The sequence below is a fragment of the Ornithodoros turicata genome, chromosome 2, assembly GCF_037126465.1.
Source record: "Ornithodoros turicata isolate Travis chromosome 2, ASM3712646v1, whole genome shotgun sequence".
Classification (NCBI taxonomy): Eukaryota; Metazoa; Arthropoda; class Arachnida; order Ixodida; family Argasidae; genus Ornithodoros; species Ornithodoros turicata.
In genome coordinates this window covers 55,516,746-55,528,842 of record NC_088202.1, presented here as the reverse complement: position 1 = coordinate 55,528,842, position 12,097 = coordinate 55,516,746, and the positions used below count along the sequence as shown (strand labels likewise).

General features: G+C 46.4%; 1 protein-coding gene across 6 annotated transcripts in view; it reads left to right on the top strand.

The window, feature by feature from the left end:
* The window catches only part of LOC135385445 (uncharacterized), a 133,268-nt gene that overhangs the window by 62,949 nt on the left and 58,222 nt on the right, over positions 1–12,097 (top strand). For all 6 annotated transcript variants that reach the window (XM_064614758.1, XM_064614755.1, XM_064614756.1 and 3 more), the window contains 4 exons: positions 2,666–2,719; positions 2,836–2,975; positions 4,098–4,169; positions 5,823–5,953. In XM_064614758.1, coding sequence (XP_064470828.1) covers positions 2,666–2,719; positions 2,836–2,975; positions 4,098–4,169; positions 5,823–5,953 — 397 coding nt within the window. The remainder of the gene's footprint in view (positions 1–2,665; positions 2,720–2,835; positions 2,976–4,097; positions 4,170–5,822; positions 5,954–12,097) is intronic.

Below are 12,097 nucleotides of genomic sequence, written 5' to 3'. Positions count from 1 at the left end.
TTTATACAGACGGTGTGTATATGGTCTTGACACCTACTGCACATGGCTATGCTGTCATCGTGTTTTCTGAAAAGATATTTCTTGCAGATTAGGCTAGTATGGCGCAACGTGCACCAGGAAGAAAGACGCAAGCATTGTGTTCAATGTGGCGGAGACTCATGCAGTCATTACAAGATTTGCAAATACTTTGAGAAAGACAAGTCGGACCGGAAGTGACAACCTATGTGCTTTTTTTTTTTTTCAATGTTGTTCATCGTCCGATCATTGCGAATTTTGTGCCCGCGTGAGACGAGCGCTCAGGTGTGTTGATGATGAATGGGGATGCTTTCAGAGGTACCTACTCGTGAATGGTGAATAAAGTGGTTTCTTGCTGCCATCTACTGTTTCGCGTGGGTTTTTGCGGGTTCTCATCTCCCCCAGATATAGCCGGCCTACTTCGCAGAACATTTCAGAAAACATGTAGACAGCGACGGGGAGGGGCGGTGAATAGCTTGCCGTTGATGGCCACTTAGCAGCATTGTCAAGATTGCCATAACTAGCATTAATGCAACTATTGCGCCACATCAGCATCAAGGCAGCCCTCATGTTAGCATCAGCATCAGAGCGGCTCTAGCGTTAACATCAGCCTAAACAGCTCTGTTAACATTAGTATCAGAGCAGCTCCACGTGTTAACATGAGCATCAAGCCATGTCCCCAATGACATCAAACCTGATATCACTCGTCAATAGGGAACACACCCATAAACGAATGTTACCACGGCAGTGCCTCTGCTACTCTGGTTACATGCTACATGGGTACATGCTACATGGGTACATGCTATGTAGTACAATGTGGATTAACCTTGCTCTCTACACAACCTGTATATTTTGTCTCCATTCTGCTAAAAATGCTTATAAACCCAGCATATGTATACGCTCCTAGCTGCTGTGGTACTATTGTAGTTTCCTATCTTACTTTTGTTTCATTCTAGTCGAGAGTATTTTTATGAAAAGCTGTTTTACTGTACTCAGTCAGTACACCAATAAATGCTGAACCACATATTTGCGTCATGATATTGCTCAAGGTATATACACCTAGCATAACATAAAAAAACGTCTCAACAAGGTACCAGACCATGTCTCTGAAAGACAGCCCAGTGACATGATATGGATGCTTGTTTTAACAGCCATAAGATGTCAACTCTGACATCATCGGGAGGATTGTGGACGTCCACAGGTAGTCCACATATCCTGGTAAGGATGTCTTGCAGTCATCTCAGGGACATTTATGGTTTACTGGGGTCTCTCGTTTTGGCCCCTCCACCGCGCAGGCAGATTTGGAGAGAAACCAGAGCATTCACAATAGCATCTGTTTCCGAAATGGCCGGAGCATATACTGAAATAGAAATTTTGTGCGCGTTTATTATAAGACATTGGGGCGTAAGTCATTTGTAACGGTGAGGGGTGCGTCTTTGCAATTAACTCGTGTATCTGCAGATTCAAGGCATAACCAATAACGTTTCCTGCAGTCCTTCCTATCTAATATTGTGTTTTCAATTCAGGCTATTGTCTATAATGTGGTTACCAGCTGAGTGGAGGTGAAAGAGTGATCGAATTCCTCTGTTGCTTGTCGGGAGTTACGCATACGGTGCACTGCCGGCAGAACGCGAACGATAGATATATAACGATTTTACTTGGTTAAGGTTCACAGAAGTTTTAGCTTGCTCTGAGCACAAGAAAAACGTTGCCGTCGAAACAACATGTCAAGCATCACATATTTACTCGTATATCTCCAGGCGACGTCCTAGCGACATCCCACTGACGTTCAGTCAGTGGCCAAACTTTGGTATATACTGGATCTTGCACGGATACCCCTGGGATCTGCAGGCTGCTTACTTTGAAACATTCAAAGCGCGATATCCTACAGGCATACCTGGGACATCTGTTATATACTAGGTAAAAACGAAACGCGATTGTTGCCCTGGGATGTCACACAGATATCACATGGATGTCCAGATATTCAGGACGTTCACGACATTGTAGGGATATCCTAGGGATATTAGTGGTTTACTGGGTAGCTACAAAACACGAAGTGAATGCGGTGTTGTAAGGCAACAAGCAATAGCAAATTACTTACCTGTCGACTGTCGTTGACCGGGTATCGGAAAAACGAGGCGTTCGGACTTTCGAATCGTTTGTAGACATCCGTTTGTCCACTTGCCGTCTATACTTGACTTCCGGTTCGACACTTTCAGTTACTATATGTACGTTACTATATGTACGTTCATTTAATTAATCGCGTATCTTGAATATCATTTAAATCCTTTTAATTACGTTTACCTGTCTGAATTACTCTCACTTCCCTTCACCTGACGTTAATTACCTTTTATCACATTTCCTCTTTCCCTTAACTGCATATATTCATTCATTACCTTTATAATCAACTTTAATTACATTTAATTACTTTACCTCTTACTCTTAATTACCTTCAGCGACTTCCTTCCGCACTTTTGCCTGAGAATAGTTACAAAAGTGTAATTTGTACAGTGGTAATTTGTACAGCAAATGCGCATAAACATACAACAACCATACGCTGTTTAGCTTTGAACCATTTTGTAAACATTGTAGGTTTCCCATGCTTAGACAGAATGGGATGTGACTGTTCCTTTTTTCTCTCTCTCGTTAGAGTTGATACACCTAACTGCAAGATCGGAGCGAGAACTACCCGGTGGTAAAAAGGGTGCGGTGCTCTACAGTGTTCATCTTTTCGTGCAGTGCTTCATACTTTACTCACAACAGCTGTGTATTTCGGTGTACACGTATTTCGTTGTATCCTATGTTTTTCTTTCGTTAAAGACAGCACTCCGCTTCCTGCTGAAATAAATCCCGAGCTTCACGTTGTCGGGGATGCTAAGCACGTGGCAGGATTCCGCGATGTCTACAAGAATACAACGAAGGTGGCATATATTGAATACGTGTGCCTTCTTCTAAATGGAGTAAGTGAAGTGCAGCGCCAATGGGAAAAGTTGTTCGAATAGAATTTCATATCTTTGCTGTGCCGAAAACGAAGTCTGATGGGAATCGCGCATGCAAATACAAAACATTCAGAATAAGTACATAGTAACGTGTGCAACGTAAACGGCAGTTACATAACATATCAACGTTCGAAGGAACCTTGCAAACACACACAGCCAGCTACGGCCAGCGCTATAGCCAGTCAAACATAGGTAGCGGAGACGCGCAATGACGGATTGATCCTAGTGGCGCGCGTACAAACGTTGCCAGGAGCATCAACAACTTGCTTTATACGTAGTACTAAATACGGAGTGCACCGGATTGAGATCCAAATGGACTACAAAAACAACTCTCACGAGCCCTCAGGTGATGTTTGGAGAGCGTAGCTTGAAAAAATGGCGACAGTGTTCTTGAAACGTCAGCCCAAGATAAGCCCAATGTGTGAGTCGTATTTCATGATATTCTTTTAGGAGCTGTAGAAGCACTCATGATTGTAGGCACTTTCGACGGCTGGTTACTGTTTGAGATGTTACTGAATTGATCACATGAATGATAATACCATAAATACATTTGTGACTCCATACGATCATTCAAATTGGACTGCGTACAACACCCCGAATTTGGGACTGCCTCACACAGAGTACGTGATACTACATCTAGGTGCAGTGCCTTGTAAGGGCATATACCATAATGTCTAAGGACATGCGTGGGAAGGATATACATCAGATCTAAGCCATGTGATGTCTGAACGAATTCACGCTTGATAGTCGTTGCACTCTTCAAGATAGTTGACTGTGCAGCTGACACCGCGTTTGCATTAGGTGCACTCCACCGTCGAATCATTATTGTGATCTGAGCGAAAACAAAATGTTCGAGGTAGAGACACCCTTCCCACAATTATATCCTGGTTTGGGCACACATTTTTCTTAGCGCTTGCCGATAGTATTTGAGCCATTGTCCGAAAGCGATATGAGTAAGGTCGCTGTCTGGGCGCATATTTAGCACCAAGGCATAGAAAGAACCACAGTACTGCTTGTGAAGTGAATTTCTTCAGTCTTGAGCACAACAGTATTTTGTCCGCATGATAGAAGTTATTTCTGCAGGTAAACCTAATCTTCGAAAGCATGTCACAACCTAGAATCCATATCAACCTTGTGGGCGTGACAATGATCGAGGTACGTACCCTTATATGGCAGAATGTAACAAGATTAGAACTACATTTATCATACATGTACGGCTTACTTAAGCCCCTGTACAGTTATCATGCAATTCTTTGTATGTTGACGAACCCGGAACGGAGCCGCTGACATATCAGTTAAATAATGGCGATAGATGAAAAGACGCAAGCACTGCGATCCATGCCGACAGCATCTGATTTCTGATTTGTGATGCTTGTTGTTTATTCACACTAGATAGTTACCTTCTCACCAACGCTCTAAGTGACGCTAGCAAACAAATGGACAAGTAGTCACCCTCAACACATTATTTTCCTTCGATCGATTGATTAAAATATGTAAAATATATATATAATATATATATAATGAGGGGAAAGAGCCATTAAAGAAACAAGTAAATGACACTAGACGTGTTTGAAATTCAAATTCAAAATTACAGATTAAGATGGCTTCTATGGCTGCAATCACCCTCCCAGGTGTATATCGCTCGCCGAGTGATCCCCGGTTTGCCAATCCCGAACGATGCGCAGCTACCCAGAGCTGACGAGCCGCAAACACGGCGAACCACGTGTCCTCTGGTGCTGTCATATCGTTCCATGAGTATATATATATATATATATACATACATATACAGTCCCGAAGAAGGCGGAGCTTCCGCCGAAACGTAGACTTCCCCAGACCCTTAGTTTAAATGCCAGCTTAATAAATAACTTTCCCCTACTCCCTACTTCAGTCTCTGGTGTCTTTTCTCCCCTATCTATATATACATATATATATATATATAAGAGAGAGAGATAGAGAGCGACGTGGACCAGACAAAGCCCGGACAGGTTTCTCCAGAACACGTGAATAGAAGATGAAGTAAGGAAACATAACAAATGTAACCCTAGAACGACCAAGAGGCATAACAAAAACAAGCAGGAGTCAACTAATGAACGAGTCCACACTCCGCTTACTCTGTGGTGACTCTGTACTCTGAGAATGTCCTACCATAGTGTACCTGGTAACATCTCTGATCGGAAATCGCAGTTGGTGGGGTCGAACCCTGCTAGTAATGCTGGTGGCCCACTCGGCCGAATGCTAGTATCTTTACATCAACTCCCATTGCTTCGTTGAAGTATGCGTTCTCTGCTTGGGTGGCTTAAGGGACGGTCGCATCGGTTTCAGTCGATTTAGAGACTACAGGGTCATTTCATTCCTCGTGGATCACTGACCACGGTATCGAAACTACCACGCGAAAGAGTGGCGTAGTGTGGACGTTATTCGACGGAATACATGACAAGAGCAGACGACGGATGTTGAGAGGATACTGGAATTCCCTCTTTAGAAAAACGTGAAAACGTCACTCCCTAAGAACAAATGACGACGCGACCATGAGAAAAGGAGTGTCACTGCCGTGCGGCCGCTTCATAGAGCTATGGGGCGTCTGGTCGGTGCCTTTGCTCCTCTGAACGTCGCACTCTAACTTTGCGAAAAAAAGTTAGCCGGGTAGATTTTCGGCCGATGCCGAACGTAGTGGTGTCGGTTTGATAGATGGGTTTCCGTATATGACCGTCCTTTTAAGTGTTGCGTTCGTCGTTCTATGTTCTGTCACCTCGACCACTACTACTTTACAGCTAACATCCCAGTTACAGAATCTTCTTGGTTTTCCAGGATAACAACACGGATATATTTGTCATGGATGGTAGTTATGTGAGAGGACGCGAAACCCTGGAAACGAAGTTCAGGGACTTTGTGGCGAAGAAGACACGGAACACAACTGACATGGTGTATCTACTAACTGGGTAATAATGTCACAAAGAAATAAGCGACATACAGTATATCATGGCTTCCTTACCCTTCGTAACTTACCCTCATGGCACCCGCAAACAACGCCAATGAGTGGAACAGTGAAAACATATCGACAAAGTTCGGTATCCTTATATCGATATCGATATAACTTTCGATTAAGTTTGAAATAATATAATCATAAATATCTAGACAGTGTTTCATAAGTTCATAAGTAAATCTTAAAAAAATACGGAGAAATTGAGCTCGGCAGTCGACCAAAGTGTTCATTTTTATCCATTGCAGATCTTTTTGCAAAAAAAAAAAAAAAAAGAAAAGCTAGGCCGGCCGCAAGATGTCATTCTCGCGGTTGAGTTATATAGTGGCCATCGTCTCTAAGACAGTATGTTACTACAAGATGATTAATAACCAAAAAATCCGTTAATGAAATCTTTAATTAGAGAGTTTCGGGCAAAAAACGAGGCAGCACAATGGGGTATAATCCTCCTATGAAAACATTCCGCTTCTAAGAAAATCCTGAAACACGTCCGTGCTCTGAAATATTCATTGTAGAAGTTGTTTACACATACGAACCGAAACCAAAGTCGCGCCGATCGGAAGCGCAGGAACGATAGCGATCATTCCACGCCACTTACTTACGGCGCCACGGCGACTTACTTGGGAACGCTGGGCATGACTGGATTACGCGGTGATCTGCCGACCAGATCATATGCTGTGCGGGTCAGATTCGACAGCGAAGTCATGCGCTCCTGTGGCGCGCGGAAAGACTTGTCTGACACGACACGGAAAGACACACAGTACCACTAAACCGTAAGTACTAGATCCTAGTGACCGAAATAGTGGGTGCTACGTGCGCCACCTGCACGGGCGCAAACTGTAGCGACCGGAAGAAGCTCCGTGAGCAGGATTCAGATCCAGGTTCTGGAGAGAAGAAGGTTGCCGATCGATCTTCTCTCCATCGAGGTCTCGGAGGTGGTAAGACTTCAGGTTGGAGACAAGTATTGGTCCGGTTTCTTCACCAGTGTCGCAGCGGCGAAGCCTGTAAATGAGGCCGGAAGATCACCCAGTAAACCACTAATATCCCTAGGACATCCTTACAAGGTCGTGAACGTCCTGAAAATCTGGACATCCATGCAATATCTGTGGGATGTCCCAGAACGACATTCGCGTTTCTATTTTATCGAGTAAATCACAGATGTCCTAGGTACGTCTGCAGGATATCGCGCTTTGGACATTTGAATGGAGGAAAAGCCTGGAGATCCCTTGGATACCCATGAAAGATCCAGTACACGAGATTTTGGGCACTGGTTGAACGTCACAGGAACGTCGCCTGGACGTTGGCTGAAGATATGCTAATACACGTGAAGTTTATGACATCTTGTTCCGACAGCCACATTTTTGTTCTGCTTAGAGCAAGCAAAAACTTCTGTAAACGTTAACTGGATGGGGGGAACAAGCAAAATTGTTATATATTTCTATCGTTCGCGTGCTGCTAGCCGTGAAAGTATTTATCTATATTCGTAACGATCGTCAAGCAACAGTGGAATTTGATCACTTTTATAGCTCCACTCAGCAGCTAATCCCATTTTCGACAATAGCTTGAATTAAAAACACAGTATCTGTCATGAAGGAATGTGAGAAACGTTATTGGTTATACCATGTCTCTGCAGATTCACGGGTTAATTGCAAAGAAGCACCTCCTCACCGTTACAGGTGTATCACGGCCCAAATACGTAACGAACTTGCCCCAACGGCCTTTATTTCAGTATAAGCTCTGGGCATTCTGTCAGCATAAACCGTTGTGAATGCTCCCTCCAAATTCGCGGACGCGGTGGAGGGGACAAAAAGGGAGCCTGCTGTTCTTTTTAGGGTGGAAGCACGTGTGGTAGCATGGTCAGCCTTGGTGGACCGTACGTCAGAGTTTGGTCGAACGCTGGCGGGGCTTACTACATTCCCTGAATTTTTGACCTGTTGTTGATGTTCGAGGCATTTATTTCAACACACTCACGTAAAAATTAACACTGTGATAATACGTATGCAAATACATATATATTTGCATACATATCAGAGTGGTGCTGTCATGTCAGATATGTACAACTAAAAGCAAGTGCATGTTTGGACCTGCTTGCATGATGTCCCACGTACGTCCATATATCCTAAAAAGACGTTCCCGGGATATTCACAGGATCTACAAATGACAAAGAAGTGCTAATCCACAGAACGTCTCGGGGATGTAAATGGGCTCTGTGGCAAAGTCCGTGGGATATCCCAAAGTCCGAAATAGGATATCCTGTAGACGTTTTCTGGATATATATGGTTTGCTGGGCACGCACTTACTTCCAAGGGGCCATCCCACCTATCTGCGAGCAAAGCTGGGAAGCTTCATGACGCACCACTGAGCAGTTGAGACCGTCGAACGAAGGACATGGTCACCGACGTTGTAGGCGAGATTCCGTCGTCCACTGTTGTACTGGCGCGACTGGTCCAATTTCGACATCCTGATTCTCCCGAACCGCCGAAGTTACAACGTCCAGCCGGCTCTGGAGCTCCTCTGCAATCCTTGAATAACGAGGCTGGGCAGCGCCATCCCGGAGGCCCACCGCATTCTCCACTGGAAAAGGGATCTCTCGTCCACACTTCAGAAACGGCGAGGTGATGCGTGTAGATTTGTTGACCGTCGTCCGTGTAGCGAGCGCCAGTTCAGCCAGGCGTAGATCCCAATCGCGGCAGTGCTGGGTAGTGAAAGCAACCAGCATCAGGTTTCGATTAACACGTACGCTCTGTAATGTTAGCCTGGGGCCGATATGGGGAGGTCTTCTTGTGCACAGTGCCTGAGATAGCGCAAGCGTCACGACAGGAAACAGCTCAGCCCACTTTGTGAAACGATCTGTAACCAAAAAGAAATACGGGTTACCTCTACGACCACGGCGAAAAGGTTCCCATCACATCACACGCAACAATCTACCAGTGCCTACTGCTCCGAACAGGCTGTAATCGCCCAGGGGTTAAACAATCAGGTTTTTGCTCTCTTGCATATCGGACAAGTACGAACATACTTGCTACATCCTGCCTTAGTCCCAGCCATGTCGCAACAGCAAGCTGTCATCAGTTTTCCTGTCGCTGCTGTGACCTGCCATGCCGAGTCATGAAAGTAGCGTACGAATCCCTTAGACAATTTCTGTGGCTCCGAGTCGTGGTACAGTACTGGACAAAAAAATGGAGTTTCGGGAAACCGTGAGCCCCTCCGATTCCTCTTCCGTAATGGTATCAGCCAATCAGCGATCAGCGTAGCAATAGCTGATTGGCTGATAACGATACGGAAAAGGAATCTGAGGGTGTTCATGGTTTCCTAAAATTCCCTATTAGCTTACGAAGCGCGTGAGCAGTGCACTTCCTCCTCGGCGAGACACCCCAGCTGCGAGAGAAAGAGGGTGAGTTCACCCGTTGATGGGTGTGGGCGAGAGCGCTGGTTGTGACACGCCGCGGCAGTGGGTCGGTGTCGCTTTGATGGGCTCGCTGAGTGGTTTGAATCAGTGTCGCTCCCATCCCGCTCTAAACGAGTAACGAGTGAACGAGCCCGCTTCCGCTCGACGCTAGGGTGTCGCGCCGAGAAGAAACTACACCGCTTGCGCGTTCAGTAAACTTTTGCACAGCACTGTACACATGTCCTCCATTGGGCAGGTGCAGCGCCAACTTCGGCCGGATGATGAAATGCCTGTCCAGGAATACAGCTCGCCTGGCCGAGTGATTAACGTGCCAATCATGTCACGTCGACACTGGAAGGTACACAGGTTCGAATCCCGGCGCTCGCTACGCTGTCTGGTGCTTTTCCTGGGTTCTCCTCAGACGGCTGTCATGCCTGAGCGCGTCCGCTCCGCATGCAAAAGGAAAACGCTACAAGTTAAATCAATGGAACAACATCAAGGTGTATTCACCTTAACAGCTTGAGTCGATGGCCTGTTCAGCAAGTTATCCGCTCGCGTCAACCGATGCGACTTTTAAAGGGGCTATGACCTCTGCCAAGCTAGCCCGCCGACTTTGTCTGCTCTAAAAGGTGACTTTAACTTGTTTGCTGTGACGCCTTTTGTATAGATGAACCTGATAGGCCCTAATCTCCGCCACATATATCATGCTGCTAGCCAACTATCCTCCCCAATGACAACGTTCGCGCTCCTCATTTGTTGATAACGGAAGACAATAGCCTAGCTATTATGTATCCCTTATGTACTGCATTATGGCTGCAAAATAGACGCCGCCTACCGTTTTCAACAAATCAGGGACGAGAACGTTGTCATCCAGGATGATGGTTGGCTAGGGGCGATGTGGTGAAGTTCATTTTTAAGCCGGCGAGCCGATGACAGACAGATGACGGTAACCAATCTGTCGCTTCAAGCTGCCTGTCCCGGGACCGTAGCCCTGACCGGAACACAGTTGTCAATAACGACAACAATGATAATATCGACGACGACACCCCATTCACGACAGGGTCATACAAGAAAAACAGGATAATGGGCATTCCCATCACCTTCCGCCCCAACAAACTGGACGAGTCACTCTCCTGAGTCAATCCAAATGACCTCGCCACCGCTATTCTCGTCTCAGCTCAAGAGCGTACCAAAAGCCGTCGCCTCGGGAGGGATGGCAGCCTGACTGTAACCGTCGGTTCCCAGGCAGCTGGCGTATTGTCATCAAGCAGGAGAGCTACCTATGGAGGTAGGCTCCTTTACACTAGACGCGCACTATAAAGACATGCCTATAAGGCATGCCCTATAAGGGCATGCACTATAAAGGATGTGTCAGGCAGCTGGCACATCGCTCCTTCAGGTCACTCACTTATGTGGCGTTCAAGTCACTCCCACGGTCCCTTCCTTGTACTCCCGGAACGTCGGCAGAATCGCGGGTGTTCAGAAGCATTATTCTGATGACCATGCAGATCGGCGCTTGCATCGCAGCTGCTGGCGTTACCGCTGTCCGCTGTCAGTACTTGGCTTGGTACGTCTTGACGATGGCACAACAAACACGATTGCCACAGACAGGGTCCACAGAGGTGGAACTTCCTGATACCGTCGACTTGGATTTTACACGCATAAAGTTACCGAACACTTCGAAGTAAGGCAATGTTTTCGCTGTCAGCGTTTTCGACATGTGTCTATACACTGTCGTGGCCCCATTCGCTGCAGAACGTGCTCTGGTCCGCACGCCCATGCTGACTGTACGCCGCCGCTGACGGTACAAGACGCGAACCGAAATGCGCCAATCTCTAATCTCCTGGATCTCCTATAAAAAAGCTGCATGAATTTCTGCTGCCTTCCGAAGACATGCCCGCCGTCTCCGACGCACTCAATGGCATAATTTCACTGCTTCCCTTACTGCTCATTCATCCACCTCTGCTATCTGGAACATCGTCAGATCACTTCAGGGTTCCCAAGCGCCCAAGCGACCACTAGCTGCCCTAGCTCTCGCTTCAAACTGCACTCGATCCAGCCCTGCTGACACCTTCGTCGACTATATTTCTACGATCTCAGTGCCTGTTTCATCCTCTCCTTCAAGTAAGACCGCTACACCTTCCGACTGTGTGCCAGAAGATGACCTTTTCAGTCTAGCTGAACTCGGAGATGCATTCAAGCGCTGCAAGCGCGGGCGCTCGTGCGGAAATGACTACATTATATACCAAATGCTCAAGAATCTGGTACTGGCCAATCGCCCTTAGTGGATAACGGCCACTTCCCCGAGGATGAAGAAGAAGAAGACTCGCCTGCTCTTCTGCAGCTACTGTAGTTCTACAACTCGATCTGGATTTCCGATGACCTACCTGACTCATGGAAACACGGTACTGTCATTCCCATCCTCAAACGCGGTAAACCAGCCACAAAAATTAGAGAACTTCCGCCCCATTACACTCACTTCCTGCGTATGTAAAGTGATGGAGCGTATGGTAAAACGACGGCTCATATGGGCTCTTGAACAGCGCCACATGATTCCTGACCACATGTAAGTCTATCGCCGACATCGGGGAGCGACAGATGCTCTCATCCAACTCACCGCAGCAATACAGCAGGCACTTTCTAAGAACCGCACCTCCCTTATCTCGTTCCTCGACGTCAAAAAAAGCTTTTGACACCGTTACACATGAAGCCATC